The sequence below is a fragment of the Rhinatrema bivittatum genome, chromosome 4 (assembly GCF_901001135.1).
Source record: "Rhinatrema bivittatum chromosome 4, aRhiBiv1.1, whole genome shotgun sequence".
NCBI classification, from domain to species: domain Eukaryota; kingdom Metazoa; phylum Chordata; class Amphibia; order Gymnophiona; family Rhinatrematidae; genus Rhinatrema; species Rhinatrema bivittatum.
In genome coordinates, this window is record NC_042618.1 from 304,722,721 (window position 1) to 304,747,047 (window position 24,327).

A 24,327-nucleotide genomic window follows, 5' to 3' on the forward strand; every position below is an offset into this window, starting at 1 on the left:
AATACGACGAGTGAGGTGATCAAATTTGCAGATACAAAATTATTCAGAATAGTTAAATCACAAGTGGATTGTGATAAATTGCAGGAGGATCTTGTGAGGCTGGAAAATTGGGCATCCAAATGGCAGATGAAATTTAATGTGGACAAGTGCAATGTGTTGCATATAGGGAAAAATAACCCTTGCTGTAGTTACACGATGTTAGGTTCCATATTAGGAGCTACCACCCAGGAAAAATATCTAGGCATCATAGTAGATAATACTTTAAAATCGTTGGCTCAGTGTGCTGCAGCAATCAAAAAAAGCAAACAATGTTAGGAATTATTAGGAAGAGAATGGTTAATAAAATGAAAAATGTCATAATGCTTCTGTATCGTTCCATGGTCAGACCGCACCTTGAATACTGTGTACAATTCTGGTCGCTGCAACTCAAAAAAGATATAGTTGCGATGGAGAAGGTACAGAGAAGGGCAACCAAAATGATAAAGGGGATCTTCTTGGTGTTTGCGTAATTGTCAGGTTCTTGTGGCCTGGTTTGGCCTCTGTTGGAAACAGGATGCTGGGCTTGATGGACCCTTGGTCTGACCCAGCATGACAATTTCTTATGTTCTTATGTTCTTAAACAAACACACTAAATAATATATCCCAATAGTTTACTTCTCCCCAGTACTTTTAATGAATTTCCTATGCAAAATGTATGGATTCCTTTCGGCCACCAGCAAGGTGATCCTCTCCTCTCAGTGCTCCCACTGAATTGTTAATGTCTATAGCGAAGTTTCCTTCTGTTTAAGGTGGATCCCATCCAGTCAGAATAGGCTTCTCCTTTCCCAGAGTTTCCTAGGTTCTAATGAATCTTAAGTCCTCTTCCCTGCACCATCTCTTCCATGCATAGAAATTCCAATCATTGATCTAGCCTGCCTCTGGGGTCGTACATGTGGATTTAGAGCATCTCTGACTATATGTCTGATATCTAGCCATCACTGCCTTGTTCTTGTACCAAAAAGACTACTTTGTTTACTGTAACCTGCTGGTAAAGTACCCTGGTGAGGCTATCATATAACAGGAACCTTGGTCTCCCGCAATTTCACAGCCGCAAAATATGCACCTTCCTGTGGAATTTGTAGTTGCATAATTGTGGGGAGACTAAGGGTCTAATCTTGATCACTAGTGACACCACCACTGCCAAACCCCTTCCTGGTCCTTGCCTGCTTCCATATGGGAGGATGAGATGAGTGGCAGTAGGCTGGACTGAGCTGCTCTCCTCTGCCAGGTGGGCCCCACTGTTGGTTTCAACCACAGGACACTATAGCATCACAGTTGAAAGCAGCAGTTGGGCCTCGCCGACAGAGGAGGAGAATGTGACATGATGTACTGCTACTATCCTTCTCCTCCTTATAATGACCAGTGAGGGAGTTATTAGAGAGGTAGGAGGGTGTGGGGTTGGGAAAAGAAGGAAAAGAAGTGATGGAAGAATGATTGAGAGAAACAGGGAGAGGCTGGGGGGGGAAAAGGGAAAGGGGGATGAGGGTGTGTGAAAGAGGTTGGGGATGGGGGGTGTGAAATGGGAAGAGGCTGGGGGGATAAGGGAAAGAAGAGATGGGGTGTGATTGGGGATGTAAAATTGGATGGAGTTGTAATATGTTGTGGAGTGATTCTGGGAAAGTGATTGGGAGATGGAGTGTTTGATAAGGGGCTGGGGGATGTGTATGACTAGAGGATATGGGGGTTATGTAAAAAGGGACTGGGGAGGTGGAGTGAAAAGGGAGCTGGGGAAGAGGGATAGTGTGTGTGTGTGTGTGGGCAGGTGGAATAGGAGCAATAAAACAACTGGGGGTAGATCGAGGAAGGGGGGGGGGGAGAGAAGTTAGTGACCTTATATTGAGATATACAAGGAAGCAGGGCTCTAGCCAGGGGGGGACCACTTCCCTCTCATATTTCTGGATCTTCCTCCACCCACCCTTGCTTCCCCTCCTCTGCGTTCCCCTTTCCCTTTTCTGTGATCTTCTTTCTAACTTTTGCCAGACCTCAACCCCTCCTTCTCCCTAGCCCCAATCACAAACATCCTCTTTCCTCTAATAAAAAAACAAAAAATGAACTGAACATAGGCATGTCAGAAAATGACTTCATTTTTATAAAAGTTTAAAAAAATTGTATCATTTAAATTGCTAATATATGGAAAATTATGCAAATTTGACGCACAATTGCCACTGTATTTTGAAAAATCTACCTCAGAATTTGCTAATTCATATCGCAGGGTCCTGAAAAGTTAGGGGCTCTACATATAAATAGCAAAATGTACAAATGTATTAAATTGAATATTCCACCATGATAAAACTGAGAACCCTCCTTACACTGACTAATCAGAGAATCCCTGTTCTCATTTCAGTTGCCGCATTAATCGTATTCTTGAATCCCCTCGGGGAAATGCCCTACTCGTTGGTGTCGGTGGAAGTGGCAAGCAAAGCCTCACCAGACTGGCTGCTTTCATTAGCTCATTGGAGGTCTTCCAGATTACACTTAGGAAAGGCTATGGTATCCCTGATCTTAAGGTGGGTCTGTGAGAGACAGAAAAATATTTCTGTCAACCTAATTGCCATGTTAGAAGAAAGCATAATGCAGTTCTGATTTTATGTCTAACTATCCTAATGCATTTTAAGATTGCCCCTAGTCATTTCATACAATTCAAATGTAAAAATGATTTTAGCAAGAGTGGAAGCAAAAGCTCAGTGTCTGTGAGAAAAAAAAAAGTTCCCAAATTCATCAGCAGTTCTAGCTCCTGTCCTCTGAGGATCTTGAGCTGAGAACTCTAATCCAGAACATTAATTGTTGAATGGATGAGCACTGAATATTCAGTGTACTACCATATTGAAGACTTGATATGGAATGCAGTAGGTCACACATGCCTCATCCATTGGTGTTGCGGAGAGGTCACCACATGCTTAAGTGGAGAGAGAGAGAAACCTCTATCTCCTGCAGAAATGCTGTAAGCATTTGCTAGGGAAAGATATGTATGCAATGCTCTGATCACCCTGAACAATGAGTAAGCATTCTCTGTGTCTTCTGTCACTGCAGGCAGATCTGGCAAACCTATACATCAAGGCTGGTGTGAAGAACATAGGCACAGTCTTCCTCATGACAGATGCCCAGTTGTCTGATGAGAAGTTCCTTGTTCTTGTAAATGATTTGCTGGCTTCAGGTATGACTTTTGGATAAATTAAATTCAGCCAAGCAGAATGATTAGAATGACCAGGACCAATGCTTCCACTCAGCCAACTAAATAGTAGCCTAGAGCACCAAACCTTAGGGGGAGGCAGCAAAATCATGCAGGCTCCAGGCTGTGGGATTCCAGCAGAGGCTTCTGACTGACCGGCTAAGTTTAAATCTTTACTTTTTTAATTATCTGGGCCAAGTATAAAGTTAGTCCATTTGGTTTATTATGTTCCTTTTAGAAGGGGTTGCTTTAATTTAAGTAAGGGGGCAAAAAGTTTAGATTTGAAATTGTTTTGTGGCTTTAAAAAGAGAAAAAAAATTGTTGCTGGCTACCTGAGTGGCTGTTATAGTATTTGAAAAGCATTAGGCCAATGATTTCTAGTTAATCTGAACACATCTGAATACAGTTCCTTTTATAAATTTTTTTTTATAATTCGTTTTATTAGGCAAACATTTTCAACAAATACAATAACTTGTCATATATCAAGCCACAATTGACAATCATTGATATTCAAATCCACTATTCCTTTATATCATAGTATAAAACAACAATACCAAAAGTGAAAACAGCACTCACTTCATGTTTTGGAATAAACTCCTTTCCCCCCCCCCCCCCCCCACACACACACACACATCAGATTTCCCTTTAAGCGTATAGTATGTAACAAACTGAATCACTCTATTAACCCTGGTTGCCATCTCCCCACCACCACCCCTCACTCTATCACATTCGTACATTTATTCCTCCAATGTAAGTAAGGTCCCCATATTTTCTCAAAACCATCCAGGTTTTTTTTTCATAGCTATGAGTTTCCCCATGTAATAGTCTTTCAATCCTAGAGCCGATCTCTATCATTGTAGGTAATGCCAGCCTCCGCTACCAGTAAGCAGTCTCACATCTGGCAACTGTTACTGTCTGTATATGTCCCTGAGACTAATTACCCAACTCTCTCAGAATATTTAACAAGCATATTGTTGGGTCTTAGGCATTGTAAACACAACCCAGGTACCTTGCAAAGCTTATAACTTCTTCCCAAAGCATATCCAACTCCAGACATGTCCTCCATAAGTGTAAGAAAGTACCTCAGATACCACATCCTATCCAACACCTATCACAGATTATAAGCGACATTTTATACAACTGAGCTGGTATTAGGTACCATCTATATAGTAATTTCTACCTATTTTCCTTTATTAAGGCAGACAACTGAACTTCACCCAAAAGCTATAAAACACTGATCTTATTCACCCTCCTCTAAAACTTCCCTAGGTCCTTCTCCCAGGCTGGCTGATGAGCCATTTTCATATTCAGCTCTTCAACAATGCATAGGTCTGGGAGACAGGTCTTTTAAAAATGTCCGCTTCTTCATAGAAATTTACAAAAAGCATTTTCCCTTTTTTCAATTCCAAAATTAGCTTTTCAGTACAAAAATAGTGAGTACGTTGATTGTAGGAGAATTGATCTTTCTGCGTCGACGGGTATGATTGCTGCAAAATGGAGAAAGATATCAAATCTTAATCGTCCCATATCTGCTCCAGCCTGGTTATTCCCCTCTCTCTCTCCATCACTTTATTTAACTCCAGCCCCATCCCAAAATGTTTGTTAAACAAGAAAGAAGTGCGATAAAAGTCCGTTCTGTCTCCCAACAGCTTCATTCTCCATTTCCTTCACACCTCTAATACCAACCAGGAGAAAGGCGACAACCCATTAACCTGTAGCTTCCCTTCTTGCTATATCCTACCCTCAAGTGGAGGCTCTCCCACAACTACCTGGGCTATAATTACCCAAGGCTTTCATTCCCCTTTTAAATGCCATCCAATTAAGGTACCTGGTTGAGCGGCAACATAATACCATAGCAGGCTGGGGATACTTAGCCCTCCGCTTAACTTTCCTTTTCAGATAACTTTACTAGAAACCCTTGGGGATTTCTGTTTCCATATAAATCTAAGTAACTTATGTTGCCATGGTTTCACAATCCCACCTGGGAATGTTTGAAAAAAGTAGTAAAAATGGGGCAGAATGCTAATTTTAATAACAGCCACCCTTCCCAACCAAGAAAAATCCATTTTGTCCCATTTATCTAAGTGCCTCTTAATCTCCCAAACCAGTGGGTCATAGTTAAAAGCAAACAATTCCTCTGACCACAGACCAATTTTAACCCCCAGATACTTGACCCAAGTCTTATCTATTTTATTTTATTTTATTTATTTATTTATTTATTAATTAACTTTTATTTACCGACATTCGTGAAGCACATCATGCCGGTTTACAATGAACTCAGGTGGGAGATACAGTATAACAATATGACAATAAAACAGTATGATATTACTAACGCAAGAGCAAAAACAAAAACAACAAAATACAACAAAATAAACAATAAATGAAACCAAGGAATAGAGATTTGAGGGAGGATAGGGGAGGGAGGGTAGGCTGAGGGGCAGGGCGAGGGGGGGGGAGGGAGAGGAAGGGATAGGAGGTGGGTGGGAAAGGGGGGGGAAGGGGGGAGAGGTAAAGTTAACAGAGGTAAAGGGAGAGAATAAAGCAGAAAAGAGGGATACTATGTACAGATGACTAATGTACTGGAATCACTTAACTAAATAGAATTATGGAACAATTGAAACAGGTGGTATTTACTGGGATAAATTTTCTTCAAAGGTATGCTAGGGGTGTAGAGGGCAAAGGGACAAAAGGGGGGGGGGGGTAGGGTGGTGGCTGGGTGTCGAGGTTAGAGGGAGGTGACCAGGGGAGGACGGGAGGGGATCAGGGGAGAAATTAAGTTTGGTTTGTGTCAGGGTAGGCCTGTCGGAAAAGCCATGTCTTGACTCCTTTCTTAAAGTTGTGAAAGGATGTCTCTTGGCGTAGGAAGGTGGGGAGGGAGTTCCAGAGGGTAGGGCCAGCGACGGAGAAGGCTCTCCCTCTGGTGTGAGTTGAATGTGCTGCTTTGAGGGATGGGATGAGGAGAGTGCTTGTATGGGTTGTTCTTGTGGGACGGTTGGAGGAGCGGTAACGAGGCATTTCATCGAGCCAGGTGTGGTTGTGTTTATGTAGGGAGTTGTGAAGGATGGTGAGGGTTTTGTATTGTGAGCGGAAGGAGATGGGCAACCAATGTAGGTCTTTTAGTATGGGGGTGATGTGGTCCCTTTTACGCGTACCGGTGATGATTCTAGCCATGGAGTTTTGTAGAATCTGGAGGGGTTTGATGGTGGTGTTGGGGAGTCCTAGTAGCAGGGAGTTGCAATAGTCTAATTTCGTGAGCATAGTGGTCTGTACGACTGTGCGGAAATCATGGGTGTGGAGGAGGGGTTTGAGTTTTTTTAGGATGTTAAGTTTATAGAAACCCCCCTTAAGAAGAGCTTTGATGTGGGGTTTAAAACTTAGGTGCTGATCTATGAAGACGCCCAGGTCTCTTACAAACTGGGCCTGAGGGAGGGTTGTAGTTGTATTTTGAGGAGTGTTCTGTCGCATGGGGAGAGTGAAGCGTTCTTTTAAATGAAAGCGCATTACCAAGCTCCACAGAGTCCTTCAGGGTCAGATAGATTCAAGATCTCTGACTTATCCTCATTGACTCTGAACCTTGACAGCCTTCCAAATGATCTCATTTCCCCCAACAGAGTCCCAAAAGAAGTGTTGGACTTAGTAACTGTAAACAGTAAGTCATCTGCGAATAATGATACTTTGTAATTGATCTCCTCAACCTATATACCTTGAATTAGGGGATTGCGTTTCACCCATTCTGTGAAGGATTCCATCGACAAAGCAAACAATAAATGGGACAGCGGGCACCCCTGTCTGGTACCGCTCTTTACCTCTTCACCTTTATACACATGTGTGACTTGTCATACAATTTCCGAACCCAACCTATAAACTCCTCGCCCAACTGCATTTTCCTAAAACTTGAAGAAGAAAAGGCCAATGCACCCTGTCAAAGGCCTTCTTTGCATCGATAGCCAGTAGGTCAGCTGGTATCTGTCTCTGCTGCGCATACCAGATTAATTCCGTGACCTGCCTAAAGTTATCTGAGGCCAATTGCCCTGGTACAAAACCAGACTGATCTGTGTGAATAAGCAATGGAGCTACCATTCCCAGCCTAACTGCCAGGACCTTAGCCAATATCTTCATATTTATTTATTTATTTAGCTCTTTTTTTATACCGACATTCATGATACAGATCATATCATTTCGGTTTACATGGAACAAGGGGTTATAACGTTAACATAGAAGAAGAGGCAAAAAAGTTACAATAAAACAGGGGCATGGAAACTAGAGAGATGACGAAGCCAGAGACAGAAGATAAACTTAGTAACTATAGCAAATAATATACAGGTTCAGAAGTGGAGTGCACTGGTTAGGTGGCACTTGTATACGAACTGTAGAATGGCTTAATTCTTAATTATGATCTTAATTGATAGATTGATTTTTATTGATCAATGAAATGGGTCTGTAGGAGCCACAGAATGTGTGAGCCCTCTATCCCTTTGCTAGTATGGTGATTCCTGCTGTATTGGCATTATGGGAAATACTTGCCCCCTCTCATAGTAAACTGAACATGTGAACCATAGGCTGTATAAGCACAGGATGGAGCATCTTGTAAAACTTGGCAGTGAACCCATCCAGCCCCGGTGATTTGCCTACCTTTAACTCCTTGATGATCTGATATACTTCACTATTCTAAATTATTTAGAAATTCTCTAATCCCTTCGAGTACCACTGGTCGCTGTACACTTTCTAGATACTATTCAATACCTTCATCAGTACATTCTTATCCGAGTCATACAACTCCTCGTAGAACTATATAAACTGTTTACTAAAGCTGCTGGTACTATATAAAAATTTCTTCGCCACATCTTTTATTTTGGTAATGTGATTTTTATTAACTTTCTTTCTCAGCCTCCTCGATAGTACTCGTCCAGCTATGTTACCAAATTCAAAGTGCTTCTCCTTGAACAAGTCTATATGGAATGCTAGTTTAGTTAGGTCCAACTCTTGTAATTCTCTTCTAGCCTCCTTTAGCTTCCTCAGTTTGTGGGCATCCGGAGTCCTCTTATGGCTCAGCTGTAATTTAGCTACCTATTGCATAAATTGCAATCTTTTCAACTCCCTAGCTTTTTTAAAGAAATGTAGCCCTTAAGATCAATTTGCCCCGAACCACAGCTTTCGAACAAGCCTATATAGTCCCTGGAGAGACAACCTCTGTGTTATTGATGACAGATAATCACGTATTTCCTCCATAAGAGTATTATTAAAGAATTTATCGTCTAAAAGCCTGTCATTTAACTGCCAATATTGTGTCCATTCATCCTTACCCTGTGTTTTCAAAGATAACCAGACTGGAGCATGTTCCGACCAGGTGATATTGCCCAAGTCAGCTTCGCATGTGTAGCCCACCAGAGATCTGCTTATTAAGAAAAAATCTAATCATGAGTAAGATTTATGCATCTGAGAAAAATGTGTAATTCTGAGTTGTGGGATTTTGTAATCTCCAAATGTCCACCAACCCACAATCCTTAATAAGATTCTTAAGAGCTTGCCTGCATTTCCTGGCCTCCCCTATCCCCGGGTCAGAATTATCAAGATAGGGGTTTCAGGTTTTGTTAATATCTCCACCAATGATAATGTACTCTTCCATCCACTTTTCCAACAAAGATGAGATCTTATTCAAAAAGGGCCTTATTTTGTATTGGGGCATATACATTGAATATTGTATACAGCATATCATCTATCATAGCTTTAACCAAAACATATCTGCCCTCCACATCCCTCAGAACAGCCAATACATCCACAACCAATGACCGGGGAAATAAAATACCCACCCCACAATATTTTTTTTTCCATAGGAACTGAGATGATAAATTGTTGTGGAAACGCCTTGTCACCTAATAACCTTTATTTACATTTGCAAAGATAAGTTTCCTGGCAGAAGACTATTGTTGTCTTAAGCCAAGACATTTCTTGAAAAAATAATCTTCTTTTTATAGGGGAATTCAGTCCCTTTGTATTTTCAAGTTCAAATCTTTTATTGAGAGTTTAACAAGAAATGACAAAACAGAAATATACAGGGTCAAAACAAAAAAACAAACAGCACAAAGAAACATAATGAAACAAAGAGCCAGGGCCGCATATCAATTTGCCAGAGAACCAAAGAAAGAAATAAGTCATATATCAAACAGGTTGTGCAGCATAACAAAACTTAATAGAATCAAAAAAGTCATCAAGCAGCTTCCATACCTGTGCCCATTGCACTAACCGCTGGTGCTTAAAACCAATAGCTTTTTCATATTTACAATAAAGACAAATGGAATTCCACCAAAAGTGCTCATTAAGCAAATCACTGTGCTTCCAGTTGAACATGATTAGATGTATAGTAACAGCAAGAAAAAAAATTTACTATTTACGATGGGGCAGGGATAGAGAAAAGAGTAGAGCCGCACTCCAAAAAATAACTATGCGATAACTAAGAGGAGCAGTCAAGGGCAAAACACAAGAGAGAATGCCCCATTTCCCAAAAAGAGAGAATGCCCCGTTTCCCAAAAAGAGAATACTATAGGACAAAAAAATATCATGTGAAATAATGTGTCTTTAGCAGAGAAGCAGGATCGACAATTGTGAGATTGTAATAAACCTGCCCTAAAAAATTTCCATGGGGTCCACAGCAGCCTTTCAGAAATAAAAAAATAAAAAAAAAGACTACTTCAAACCGGAAGACAGGGAAACACGTAAAGTGGAACACCAAAAAGAAACAGTCTGCATCCTCCAATGAACAATTTACCTCCGAGAGCCATACATTCTGTAACCCTGTCAATCTGGAATAAAGAGAATCCTTCAAAGACTTATAGATCCTAGAAGCTAAATGACTCATGGGACCAAAGTCCTAGTACAGTATGTATAAATAAGGATAGGCAGAAAAGTGAAATTGAGAAAGCAAGGAAGGTGATAGATAGTCACGGAGTTGTAACCAGGTATAAAACTGAGAGTTGGGTAGATAAAAAATCTGCCCTAAAGTCAGAGAAGGGAAAAAGGAATCATCCTGAAAAAGGGAAGAGAGAAACCAGATTCCACATTGTTGCCAAATATGCCAGTTTATGGTATGACCTCCAATAGAAATGGAGGAATGAAACCATAAAAGTGCAAATCGGAAGAACTTCCAGGGAGGAGCAGAAGAGGGCTAAAAACGGTCAAATTCTGTAAAAGCCTGATGTGCTGAGCATAAAATCGGGTGGGATTTAAAGAGATGAGGATAGGACATCCCAAGGATCCCTTCTAAAGGAAAAAGAAGTGCTCTCTCTATCAACAGCCATCTAGGACTCTCAGAGAGAGAAAGTGCATGTGAGAACAAATAATAACCTTGTAATATAAACGCTTGATAACTGTAAAATCTAGAAAGTTAACTCCCCTCAACTTTTATCGGCTTTCATTTTAGAAAGAGCAACGCGAGGGGCTACAACTCACCACAAAAAATGAGAAAGAAAATAATTAACCTGCTTATAAAACTCCCCGGAAAAGAAAATGGGTAGCATAGAGAATACAAAATTCAACTGCAGAGCAAACACCATTTTAATAGTATCCAACCTACTCCACCAAGTTAGGAGAGGGGACCACTGCAGAATAGAATCTTGTACCATTTGCAAAAGAGAAGTTTCACAATGGGATAGCATAAAAACAAATACCCAAATATTTAAGGCCCGAGGTCGACTTGGGAAGGGAATACTCAGACAAATCGACCAAAGATGCTAAAGAGTTCAAAGCCAGCATCTTAGTTTTATGCCAGTTAACTCTAACTAGATAAAGAATACAGAAATAAGGGAAAACAGATGAGGGAAAGAGGTAGCAGGATAAAAAAGGAACAACATAATGCCATTGGCATATGCCAATAGTTTATAAACATCTGTACCAATGAGAACATCTTCAATATAAGAATCTTGTCTAATGGCCGATAGTAAAGGTTCCAAAGCCAGATTGAATAGAAAGGAAGAAAGTGGACACCTCTGTCTTGTACCCCTGTGTAAAATGAATCTAGAAGTTGTCCTATTATTTAGATATAAAAAGGCAGATGGATGATAAAGCAACTGAATCCAGGTAAAAAAAAATGTGGAACCAAAACCAAACCACTGAAGAATAGCAAAAAAGTATGGTCATTCAACGTGGTTGAAAACCTTTTCAGCATCAAGAGAAATATCCAAAGCTGGAGAGGCAAGGGATTTGGCCACCTCTTGAATATGAAGAAAAAGGCAGGCATTATTAGAAATTAAACGGTGCTTAATAACCCAGATTGGTCAGTGTGGATAAGGTGCCACATAATATCCGCCATCCTGGAAGCCAGAATTTTGGCAAACAGTTTATAATCCTTATTTAAAAGAGAAATGGGGGGGGGGGGGGGGGGAGAGGAGAGAGGGAACACAAGGAGCTGATATACTCATTACCTGTTTTTTCGTTGCCTGTGAGTCTCTGAGGGAGTTTGTGTTGCCCCGATCCTGAGCGCCGAGTCGGAGTCGCATTGGCGGTGACGTCATAAGGGCCCTGGAAGAGCTATAAAAGCAGCCCCTCCTGCGGCTTAGCTCTTGGGGAGAGGAGAGAGGGAACACGAGGAGCTGATATACTCATTACCTGTTTTTTCGTTGCCTGTGAGTCTCTGAGGGAGTTTGTGTTGCCCCAATCCTGAGCGCCGAGTCGGAGTCACATTGGCGGTGACGTCATCATAAGGGCCCTGGAAGAGCTATAAAAGCAGCCCCTCCTGCGGCTTAGCCCTTGGGGAGAGGAGAGAGGGAACACGAGGAGCTGATATACTCATTACCTGTTTTTTCGTTGCCTGTGAGTCTCTGAGGGAGTTTGTGTTGCCCCGATCCTGAGCACCGAGTCGGAGTCGCATTGGCGGTGACGTCATCATAAGGGCCCCGGAAGAGCTATAAAAGCGGCCCTTCCTGTGGCGCGCGCTGGAGCTGCCGGCGCGCTGCCGAAGCCGCGCGTGCCAAAGGGGCGCGCGGCTTTGTTGGAACTTTTTTACCTAAGCTTTAGGACCGGAGAGACTTTTCCACTCGAGAGATGCTGAAAGAGTCTTTGTAAGTAACTTTTGCTATATATCCTCTCTCCTCAACCCCCCACCAACCCAGGGAATTGAAAAATAAAGCAGAGATCCATAAAGAAGGAGTATTTGTAATTACCGCTTAACATTTATTTATTTTATTTATTTAAATTTCTTATATACCGGCATTCGCGATGGGAGTCGCATCATGCCGGTTTACAAATAACAAGGTGTGACAACAGAATAAATACTTAATAACTTAAAAACATTAACATGTGATAGAAGAATAAGGTAGCAGTTACAATAAAACAGGGATAAAATGCAACTTGGAATGAAGAGAAGGCAAAAGAGAGATTAACACTGAGATAACAAAAGAATGACCAAGGTAAATAAAACCAAGGTAAATAAACCTTAAAGGTATGCCACATACTAAAAGAAAGGCATGGTTAAGGGAGGTTCAAACTTCAACCCCCTTATCCACTCCATCTCAGCTGCAAATATCTATTTTTTTATGGCTACAACTGATAAGCCGGTGGAAGGAGCCGCAGTAGATATGGCTTCAGAGCGAGAAGTAAATCTACAGGCTGAAGCCATCTTTTTAAGCCCCGGCGCACCTATGACTCCCTCCCCACCATCTATGAACATAGAAAATCTCATGGGCCCTCTTATTCTGGATGAGGGTATTAAGTAAAACTACGAAAGAACTTTTAAGGAAAGGAGACCCTCCCACAGGGGGTAGGGAAGAAACCAGGGCAGAAGCAGAGATTATACTACATCAAATATCTTCAGAGGTTACCATAGATACGTTATGGTCTGCAATTAAGTCCTTGGAACAGGCAATAATAAAATTAACTTTGAATACTAACAACTTTCAACAGAGAATATTAAATGTAGAGAATTCAGCTTTGATGTGTAATAATAAAGTAGTTCTAGTTGAAGATAGATTGGGAAAAGTGGAAAAGTTACAAATAACAATGATTAAATCTGAAATGATTAATGAAAAGAAGTTATAATTCCTTGAAAACTCATTAAGATACCCTAATCTTAGGGTATTGAATTTTCCTTTACATAATTTAACATCAGCTGTAGATATGTTTAAGCATTATATGCAATATATATTAAAAATACCTAAACAATCATTGCCTGCGATAGCAAAGGCCTATTATATACCCTCAAGGAATAGAGAAGATCAATTGGGAAATATACAATCAGAAGGGCCAATTAATTTGACTGAGGTGATAGAAATGTCAATTGATATCGATATTGCTACTAGAAGTACACTTTTTGTATCTTTTATGTTTACAACTGAGAGGGATACTGTTCTCCAATTATTTCTCAGGCATCGTCTTGAGAAGTTCCACGGACAACAAGTATGGATTTATCCAGACCTCTCAAGGACTACTCAATTAAAAAGGAAAGAGTTTCTGAAGTTAAAATCAGAAATCCTTGTAAGGGGGGCTACATTTATATTAAAATTACCTTGCAGATGTGAATTAAAACACCTGGATCAGAAATATGTGTTTCATGAGGTATATCAATTGCAATCTTTCCTGGATTCTCACCCCCCAAATGTGGGAAGTAGTGCATAGGGCAATTAAGGTTTAAGTTGTTTTTTCTCTCTGTATGCAATGAGAAAAGTGATTAATTTCTCTTTTTTCTTAATATTGAGATTTCCTTAAATCGCTCATGTAAAATTTTTTTTCCCTGGATTGCCTTGAGAAAATATAGAAAATGAAGATTATTATTTATTCCTGAAACATGATTGTCACTATATGGAGTATCATAATCTGTATTCTGTTAATGTTTCATTAATGTATGTTCTTTATTGAAAATTCAGAAATAAAAAATAAAAATAAAAGAGAAATAGGTCTATAGATGGATACTATCTAGGGATCTCATCCTGGCTTTGGAAGCATCACTATACAGGTTTCAGTGAAAAAAGAATTAGACGTAGTAGGAGACACTAAATCAGAAAAAAAGGCAAACAAGGAACAATTTGTTTCTGAAAGGCACAAGAGAAATACACAGGGAATGCATCTGGGCCAGGAGCCTTCTCATCCTTCAAGGTTGACAAGACCTTAATGATTTCCGAAGTGGTAATGGGGCCATCCAGAAGCTTCCATTGATCTTCAGTGAGGGAGGGTTGGGAGAGCTGTGAAAGAAACTGACTAATTTGTGATGCAGAAGAAGAAGATTAGATTGATACAAATTGTTTTAAAAGTCACAAGAAACATATAAAATATCAGTCAGAAAGTAAAACATCACCAGAAGGAGACTTAATTGCCTGAATATGCTTTTTATCCTTTTTCTTTTTTAAGGTAGGTAGTTAACAAGTGACCACACTTTTTTTCTGCTTAATACTGGCCATGCTGTGCAAAGAGGAGTTTGCCAACATGTAAACTTGAAAGTGTATTATATTCATAGCAGGTTTTTTGCAAACCCAGTAAAGTAGCAGAAATGAGATGAGAGATATCATCCTTCTCCAGTTTAGCCACCGTAGCCTGCAGAAAGGAGAGAGATGCTCGTTGTTCCTTCCTGGATCGAATACTGTAACTTATAAGCTCATCTCTGATAGTGGCCTTAAAAGTATCCCAAATTGTCAAGGGAGAAACATCAGGGGTGACATGTAAAAAGTATTCAGCAATTTTATTCTGGAGGAAATCAGAAAAAGAGGAATCAACCAGCAAGGCCAAATTAAATCTCCATAAATGATCTTCTGCAGAAGGAGAAGGCAATGTAATACTGAAGGAGATTTCAGCGTGATCAGAAACCAAAATAAGATGAATGATGACGGATTGAACATGAGCAGCTAGGGACCCCAGATACCAAAAAATCAATACGGGAATGAGGAGAAAAAGGTATAATCTTTGTCAGTGGGTTGCAGTAATCTCCATGGATCAGCCAGACCAGAAGTGTCGATGAAATTGTGTAAAATCTTATGGGTCTTGGTGTATGAAATTCTAGCAGAAGATTGTTTGTCTAAAAGGAGATCTAAAGGATGATCAATCTAGAGGATCCCATTCCCAAAACCTGGGTAAAGATAGCATGAGAAAAAAGTCAGGATCATCAACACTGGAAGCATAAAGATGAAAAAAAAACAAAAGATTCAGTCCCCAGCATTACCTGCACAGATACCCAGCAACCATCAAGATCCACCACATGAGTAAAATGAACCCTCAACTTTTTGTGAAATAAACTAGCGACCCCTTTCTTATGTTGTGTGGGATTAAAGAACACCTCACCCACCCAGGCGTATTTCATCTTAAAGGGATTCTGCTGAGGAGAGGTGTGTCTCCTGAAGCATAGCTGCATCAGCATGCAGAGACTGCAAATATGTTCATGTTTTTTTCTGTTTGATAGGGTGTGAAAGACCATTAACATTGAGAGAAATTATTTGCAGAGAAAAGACAACAGTAGCCATAATCATAAAAAATGAAGATTTAGAAGGCACAACCAACATAGGCTAGCGGCAATGAGAGAGGAACTATTACATAATATCATTGGGAAAACAGCCCTTTTAAAGGAAATACCAAGGACAAAAGAAGAATATAAGAAAAAGAGTGCAGAAAAAGTAATCTTAGCCAAATAATTGGCAACATTTATAAAATGAGCCAAAGGGCAGGTTCAGTGGCTAAACAAGATCCAGTGAAAAGCAGAAATGAGGCTACAACCATATAGGGAACACAAAAAAACTGCATATTGCACTAAAAGACCATCAGATCCAAAAAGGAACTTCATCTTTTGTCTGAACAGCCTATACACTGCTGACAATGCCAGCAGGGAGTAAAGTTGAGATACCAAGTCAATTATTGAAAAACAGACAATGCTGCCACCCAGAAAAAATAAGGTGATCCAGATTGTAGGCAGCAGTCCAGATTTTCAGGTCACCATATCCTGTATATTCTCCAAAGAAGTGAGAAACGAAGCAAGGTCCTCTGGCATACCAAAGTACTTGGTCTGGTAGTGGCAAGTCAGCTTCATTCGGGCAGGGTAGAGAAGGCCATAGCCGGCTCCTAATGCCTGTAAATGGGGACACTGTTATTATTTGTGATAATTGTGGGTGGATCATTGGGCCGGTGGCAGATGACCACGCCCATGGGGGAAGATCCCGAGAGGGACCACCGGTTAGGCTCAGAGTTGGGAGACAGACACACACTAGTTCTTTTATTCAACTGTTTTAGAGAACCACCAGAGATGGCAGTAGTGAGCTGGAAGAGCCCGGCTGTGCTGTAGTCCCTCAGGCACTGGAACAGCAATCCCAGGATGGCTGAGCTGTAGAGAAACTGAGATAGTGAGTAGGCAGAGTATGCAGAGTTCAGGCACAGAACCTTGATGGTAACACTCAAACAATAGTCTCTTGGAACAGCCCAGGAGCTGGAATGAAGTAGCTCCTGGAGGAGCGAGTACCTGGTTCCAGGGAAAGCTCTGAGAGAGAGATGGTAACTCACTGGTATTGTAGGCAGTGGTGACTTCTTAGCAGAAGTTATATTCAGTAGCAGGTCCGGGAACATGGGCCCTCGAGGAGCGAATACCGGTTCCAGACTGCGACCTGAAAAGCAAGAGAGAGAGCTTGGCCCCTCAGGAGCGGGTACCCCTGGTAAAGTCCGAGGAGGCAGACTAACAAGGTAAGAGGAGAGCCAATCCCATCCACAGCGATACCTGGAGGCAGCTAGTTAGGAAACCCTTTGCTAACTCGAATAGCTAGCAAAACAGGAGATCTTAAATATCTGGCAATGATGATGTCATTTCAGGGGGACGCCCCTGAGGTTCGCGCCACAGCTGGTACTTGAGTCGGGGCCGCGCCGCTCGCGCGCCCTTAGGCCTCAGGAGAACATGGCGGAAGGCAGCGTCTAGGTGGTCCGGGAACACCGGAGGAGGTCGGCAAAATGACGCCACAGCAGCCAAACTTCCATCAACCAAAGAGGGAGTTGCCAAAGAGGTAAGGTGGGCGGAGTGGAGACGTCGGGCAGCGACGGTCGCAACAGACACAAGGCTTAAAAAGACCTTGCACTTCACCGCTGAAGATTTGGCCAAGTCTGTTACAAAAAGAAGAGAGTTCCCCTGATATGACTGGTGATCGGGAACACACTGCCAAAAGGATCGCCAAAGCTTGCAGACAGTGGGAATCTAGAAGATTTCAGCGGCCTAGATGGTATCCGGTGGGCCTGCTCAATCTCGAAGGGTAGATCAAAGGAGAGCTGGAGGCAAGCTGAGATCATTGTTAGGAAACCCATCATATAGGACCCCTCCAGTCCTTCAGGAACCCCAAGGATCCAGACATTGTTTCAGTGATTCCTGTTAGCGAGATCCTCCATGTCTCGCTGAAGATGTGCCACCTTTTGGTTGAGTTGGGAGAACGAGCCGGTCACTATCAGCAATGACGCCATTTGAGACTCGACATTGTCGAGCTGCATTTGAAAGGCTGACATTTGCTGGGCCGATAAATCCAGCCAAATCGCCGACGTTGCATCTGTTATACTGGAGCATTTCCTTAAGTTGCTTGAGCTTCATAAGCACTAAGTCGGCTGATGCCATTGATTTATTGTGTGTCACTTTTTCCGGTGTTGGATCTTGCTTCACCCATTTTGTGCCGGCAGCTGCTGCAAAAGCAGCTTCAATCTTGCCTGACTTCATCCCGACATAACCAGCCTCAAAAAAGAAGGCATTCAAAGATGGTCACGACAGATTTAAGGGCGCAGGATAGAATTCAAACAGGGATCTTGGAGAACAGTTGGATCAAGCAGCCATCTTGGTCGCTGCTCAAGAGCACCCCCTTATAGATACTATTTTTAATTCTTCTATCCTGAGTTATCACACCCTCTCCCTTCCATTGCAAAACCACAATCATCCACCCGCAATAGCATCCCCCACACAAACACCCAGTAATACCAATGCACCCATACTCTAGTAACCCTCAGACTCTTACCTACCTGTCATTGTCACTTTATTCGTCCCTTCCCCTGTCCCCTTCTCTCCCCCACCATCCCAACCTCTCCCAAACCATGTGTACTATCCTATGTCATGGACCCCCTCTAAAGTGAGGAATGATGCCATCTTGCAAGTCCACTACCCCCTACTACCCCCTCCTGAATCTTCTTCCTCTCTAAGAGAATATTCCTTTATCCCACCCATTCAAACAGACACATCTTCATATCATGAGCATGTTACTGTTGTGAGCCTAACTGAATAGACAAAAATGCAACCCAGCTGTTCCTTTGATGACTTAGATATCTCATCTCAGGGCATCTTTGGACAAGTTCAACCCACCCAATTGGCACTGAAGATGTCTGCCCCCTTTGCCTACTTGCTGACACCTTGTGTATTCATTGAACCACTTGTTCCATTCTGATCCTTTTGCTGGAGCTTTCACTTGCTGTATGGCTATCCACTGCCTGTTGGATGTTCTTCACACGAGAGGTCACCCCACTAATTGTAAAGCTCAGTCCAAAAGGGAATAGCCACCTATGTTTTATATTCCTATTGTGTGGTAGGGCCTCAATGCCCCAAAATTCCCTCCTTTTATGCATAGTGAAGATAGAAAGGTCCTGGTATATTTCAATTTTATGCCTCTGCCAAATTAGTGGCCCAAACTTCGTTCCCTGGTTCACAACTTTCTCCTTTAAAGGGAAGCTATGGAAACAGCCAATAATGTCTCTAGCCTGGTTAGTCCACATCATTCCCAATGATCTGTGTGCTCTCTCTAATTTGATTACAGAAATCTCCGCAGTTTCTCCTTCTAGTCCCAGCACTATTATGCAAATAGTAGATACAACCTGAAAACAGTCCCCAGATTCAGCCTCTTCTGATACTCCTCTAAATAAAAAATTTGCCCCGCGGGACCTGTTCTTAGTGTGGGCCGACAGCTCCTCATTAGCTTTCAGCAATTCTTTCTGCACTTCCCGCCACCTGGTTACTTCAGAGGCCTGCTTGTTCAGTCTCATTTCTGAATCTTTTACCTGCTAGCCCAAATTGGTTATTTTATTGTGCAAGTCCGCTACCATTTCTCCAATTTCTTTTATTAAACTGGCTGTATCATCCCGCAAAATCAGGCCTGAAATTTGGCTTGAGTCAGTGTACCGTCTGCTACATAAGTGCCATGATTGTAGCCTACCTCTGACGCCTCCTGCTCCTGAATGTTTTCCTCAGGCCCCAATGCACTAGCAAAGGAGAAGTGTTTTAGATCTTTTTTTTCCCCACAGACATCATTCCCACTTCTTACCCTCATAAAATGCGCCATCAGCCTGTCAGCGCTATTAGCGATCAGCAATTTATGTGGATTAGGTCAGATTTGGTACGGGAGACTCTGTACTAGGCAGCCATCTCGCCTGATGATGTCACTTCCTCTAGTACAGTTCTATTTTACATTGGAATTGAAATTCTCTAAGTGTGACACCACCCCAGTGTGCAGGTCCAGCAGGAACTCTGACCAGCTCTTCGATCTCCCTCACTTCCCTGGGTGTGGTTTCTTCGACTAGGGGTAGAAAGGAGTCCTCTCAGGTCCCAGTGTAGGATGACTAACTTCCTAGGCTTAATTCCCTGGGTTAGTTGAATTTCCTCTGTGTACTATGTGCCCCAAAGAAAAAACCTGAGGTCCACTGGATTATTGTCCAAAATTAATACTTTACTGAATGCAAGTATTAATTGGTGGCACAATAAATATGATTTCCAGCTCCATAATTCTATTTTTCTCTCTCCCAGTGTAAAATTCTTATAGCCTCTATCTGTACAAGAGTCTTTGGTAAGCCCAGGAATCCAACCATCCTCCTGGTTTAAGTTAAGCCCCTTTTGTGGGCAGAAGCCCCTCCTAGATGTCAATGAAAATCTTTCTTGGTACAGAGAGGTAATGTCTCTATCTCCCCAGGGTTTTGGAGATTCCAGATGGGGGTCCTCCCATTAGATATAATATTATTCACAGTTAGTTGTTCTTTCTTTGGATGTAGATCCCTTTTAGAAGGGATCCCGGATAGAACCAATGTGTCCACCAATGTGTAGGAAGAGGGGAAGAAATTCCTTCCTCCCAGGTCTTGAAAATAATTTCTTTGCTCCCCAAACTAGATAACACCAGATGTCCTCTGAAATAGGTCACCACCACTTCTGGGGCAGGTTTTCCCTAAACCTAGATGTCCTCAATCCAGGGTTCCTCAGTCTCTGAGTCTTGGAAAGGCCCAGGGCTCCTACTAATCAAAGGTCCAAAAATCCAAATCAGTCCCTGAGCAGCCACTCTGCACCTTGTGTGGAGGGAACAGCAGTGGTGCCCTGCCCTGGAGGGGTCTCAGAGTTTCCAAGGCTCCAGGTAAGCCCAAAAAATAACTCAGGATAAACCTCCAACCTCCCTCTCTAACTTCCAACTTAGACTGCCCCCAGAGTGCTTTGCAATGGATATCCCTCCTGCCAGGGATATCCATTTCAGCCCCACAATGGGTGGGTTCCCAAATGAATGGATCCTCCCCTTAATTATATTTCTCTAACTGCACTAACAGGTCTATTCCCAGGGCCTTATGGGTAACCAGGAAAGGTGCCTGGGTTACATAAATGAATTTCTGGGAAAAGTTGTCTTTCTGCTTCTGATCTGAAATGTTTAAAAGTCCTTCTCCTCTTTCACTCAAACCAGACTGTCACATTCAATTAAGATGGAATTCGGGACCACACCTGCAGACTAGACACAGGACTGCAAGGCAGGACTAGGGCTGGTCTTCTGCCTAGCCAGCTCCCTTCCCCGCAGATTGAATCCTAGGGTTCTGGGGGCCAGTAGACCTTCACTCTTGGAGAACATTATGGTGATGCAGGCAAAGGCTGGGAGCTGGATACAGGCACAAGCTGGAAGCTTGGATACAGGCACAGATTGGGGGCTGGAACTAAGTACAGACTAGGAACTGGAATTAGGTACTGGCAGAGCTAGAATCAAGGGCAGGCTTGAACCAGAGACATGGAGAGGCTGCACTGAGCAAAGCAAGACTAAACTAGGACTGGACAAAGACTGGACTAGCAAAGGACTGGGCAAGGACAGGATTAGACAGATAACAGGATACAAGAAAGGTCAAACAGTGCAGAAGGCTAGCTAGGCGAACCCAGGAGGCCCGAAGGCTGCAAGGCAGGATAGGAAAGCTCAAGAGGGCACTGAGTATAGCAAGTAGGTCTGAAAGGCTGCAGAGCAAAGCTAAGAGGTCTGGAATGGCCCAGAGCAAGGCAGGTAGGCCTGGAATGCTGGAAGGCAAAAGGCCAAGAAGGGCCACAAGGCGAGGCAGAAAGCCTGGGTAGGCTGCAAGACAAGGATGGATAGGTCATGGAGCCAAGGTGACTCAATGAAGAGGCACCAAGGAAATGGACAGGCTGGGTTAAGTAGGGCTGCTGGCTGGGTTAAGTAGGGCTGCTGCTAGCAAACCAACTAGGCCCCCACTGACAGAGGGCAGACTTACTTGGACTGGGACAAGATCTAGGCTTCACCTGTACCAATATCTTCCCCCACAGGTTGAGCCGTGGGGATCTGAGGCTGACAGGTGAGAGTCCCATGAAGAGTGTGCAAGCAGAGTCAGATACCAGACCAAGGTCGGGACAGTTGGAGAACAGGAAGCTTTGGTATCCAGTCAAAGATCATGGCCGGCAGAGATCAGGCAGTGTCTGTATCCAAAGCAGGGGTCTGGGAAGCAGAAATCAGGCAGCATCGGAATTTCAAAGCAGAGATCAGGGTACATAAAGCAGTCAGAGAGCAAGGCAAGGACGAGAGGCAGCATACCAGGCTTGGACAGGGCAAGGATGGAGAAGGAAATGGAACAGGCAAGGTGAAGAGCAGGTACTGGAATAGGCAAGTCAAGATGAGCAGATATTGGAACAGGCAAGGCAAGGAGCCAATGAGCAAATACGTACTGCAGGCAGCAATGCACAACAGGAGGACCTGTTGTTGAGGTGCCAGCTGGGAGAGCGGGTTATCCTTAAAACACCGGCCGGCGCAGACAACATTAGAGTACAATGCTCCTGCCTTCCTGCCTCAGGGCCTTGAAGTCCGGGTCAGTCATGCATGTGCATAGCTAGAGAAAGGCACGGCGTGTAACAGGGCAGATGAAATACATTCCAGGAGTGGTGCTGGCATGTCCGCTGATGGTTCTGTTCAGTAGATCCTTGTAGGCAGGAGTGGTGGCACAAGATTGAAAAAGGTTGGTCCTGTTTCAGAAAAGTAGTAGCAATAAGGAGATTGGAAACTAGAAGCCTGTTAGCTTTACCTCAGTGGTGGGCACATTAATGGAGACTTTGATAAAGGAAAGGATAGTGAACTATTTACAGTCCAGTGGGTCACAAGATCTGAGGCAATAATAGCTCTACTAGAGGAAGGTCATATCAAACGAATCCAATTTTTTTGACTAGGTGACTAGAGAATTAAATCAAGGATGGGCACTTAATATGGTTAACTTGAATTTTAGCAAAGTTTTTGATATTGTCCTGCATAGGCTTATGAATAAAATGAGCAGCCTGAAAGTGGGTCCTAAAATGGTGAAATGTATTATAAATTGGTTGACTAATAAACAAAGTGGGTAGTGGTAAATGGAACTTACTCTGCAAAGGGTGATTAGTGGAGTGCCTCAGGTGTCTGTTCTGGGGCCGGTTCTGTTCAGTATCTTTGTGAGTTAGAAGGGAAAGTTTCTCTATTTGCAGATGATACGAAGATCAGCAATAAAGTAGACTCCCCTGTAGAAATAGGATGAAAAGTGAACTAAGAAAGCTTGAGGAGTGGTTGAATACTTGGCAGTTAAGATTCAGTGCGAAGAAGTGCAGCCATATAGTCCCGAGTCCATCAAAGTCACCATTTCTGATGCTTATTCCAAGGGGCCTGCCTTATGGTTCCCAAGCTGCTATTCCATCAGGTCAAGCCGGGAACCCTAGGAGTCATGAGTGCACACAGATCATCATCCCTGGATATCATTGCTTGTCTCCAGGCACAGTACACATCTAGCATGAAGATCCATTATAAACATGACCTTGTTGCATAAGGGCTGTTTTTTTTTTAAACCACTGGTAGACTTATCCATACTAGGGAATGGATAAAAAACAAGTGAAGCAAAAGTCAGATGATTCGATCGCTCAATGACCAGCGAGTGATCGATGCCATCTCAGTGCTGAACAAGAAAGGAAGCATAAGGCACCAACCAAAAAACCTACCTAAAGATAACTAAAGGGGTTAAATATGTCCAACCCCATGAAAATGCTATTCCTGCCTGGATACGAACCTAAAGAAGTCAGGGAGAGCAGGGATACACAACTGGTGGGCTCTAGGGAAAAGATGAGCAGAACCATCAATAACATCATCTATAGTACCTGAAGCCTGGAGTGTTGCCAATATAATGCCAATTTTTAAAAAGAGATCAAGGGGTGATCCAGGAAATTATAGACCAGTGAGTCTGACATCTGTGCCAGGTAAAATAGTAGAAACTATCATAAAGAACAAAATTGCTGAACATGTAGATAAGCATAGTTTAATGGGACAAAGCCAACATGGATTTAGCCAAGGGAAGTCTTGCCTCACAAATTTGCTACATTTTTTTTTCCATTTAAAGTTTGATTGATAACCACCAATATACATGAAGGCCAGCTCCAAACCACGGTATATAAAAGCACATACATAAATATAAATATTCAGAAAAAACTCTGAAACAGTGTTTCAATACCATAATCATACACACAAAGTTGAATTATCTACTTTGGTGTAAACTGTCCCTCTCCCCCCACCTCCCTTAACCTTCTAAAGAATCACATCCCAGGGATGGCACCCATTACCTATTCTGAAAAAATGCTCATATATACTATTAGATAAAACATTACAGATAATAAACAGAAAACATTCAGCAAACACTGTACCTCAGCTTAGTAGCTCAGGGCCAATAGATAAGAATTAGACGAGAGTTAAACATAGGCCTCCGCATTTTGCATAGGCTCGGCGGTGCGCGTAAGTCCCGGGGCTTGCATGGAGGGGCGTGTCGGGGGGGGGGGGGGCGTGTCGGGGGCGTGCTCGGAGTGACGCAGTGTTTTGGGGGCGTGTCGAGGGTGACACGACATTTAGGGGGCGGTGCTGCGGGCGTGGTTTCGGCCCAGGGGCGTTCCGGGGGCGTGGCCG

General features: G+C 42.7%; 1 protein-coding gene across 1 annotated transcript in view; it reads left to right on the top strand.

Moving 5' to 3' along the window:
* DNAH9 (dynein axonemal heavy chain 9) overlaps positions 1–24,327 on the top strand; it is a 1,128,006-nt gene that overhangs the window by 550,128 nt on the left and 553,551 nt on the right. Inside the window, exons 44-45 of the mRNA XM_029600235.1 lie at positions 2,384–2,546; positions 3,070–3,193. Of these exons, the coding sequence (XP_029456095.1) occupies positions 2,384–2,546; positions 3,070–3,193 (287 nt within the window). The remainder of the gene's footprint in view (positions 1–2,383; positions 2,547–3,069; positions 3,194–24,327) is intronic.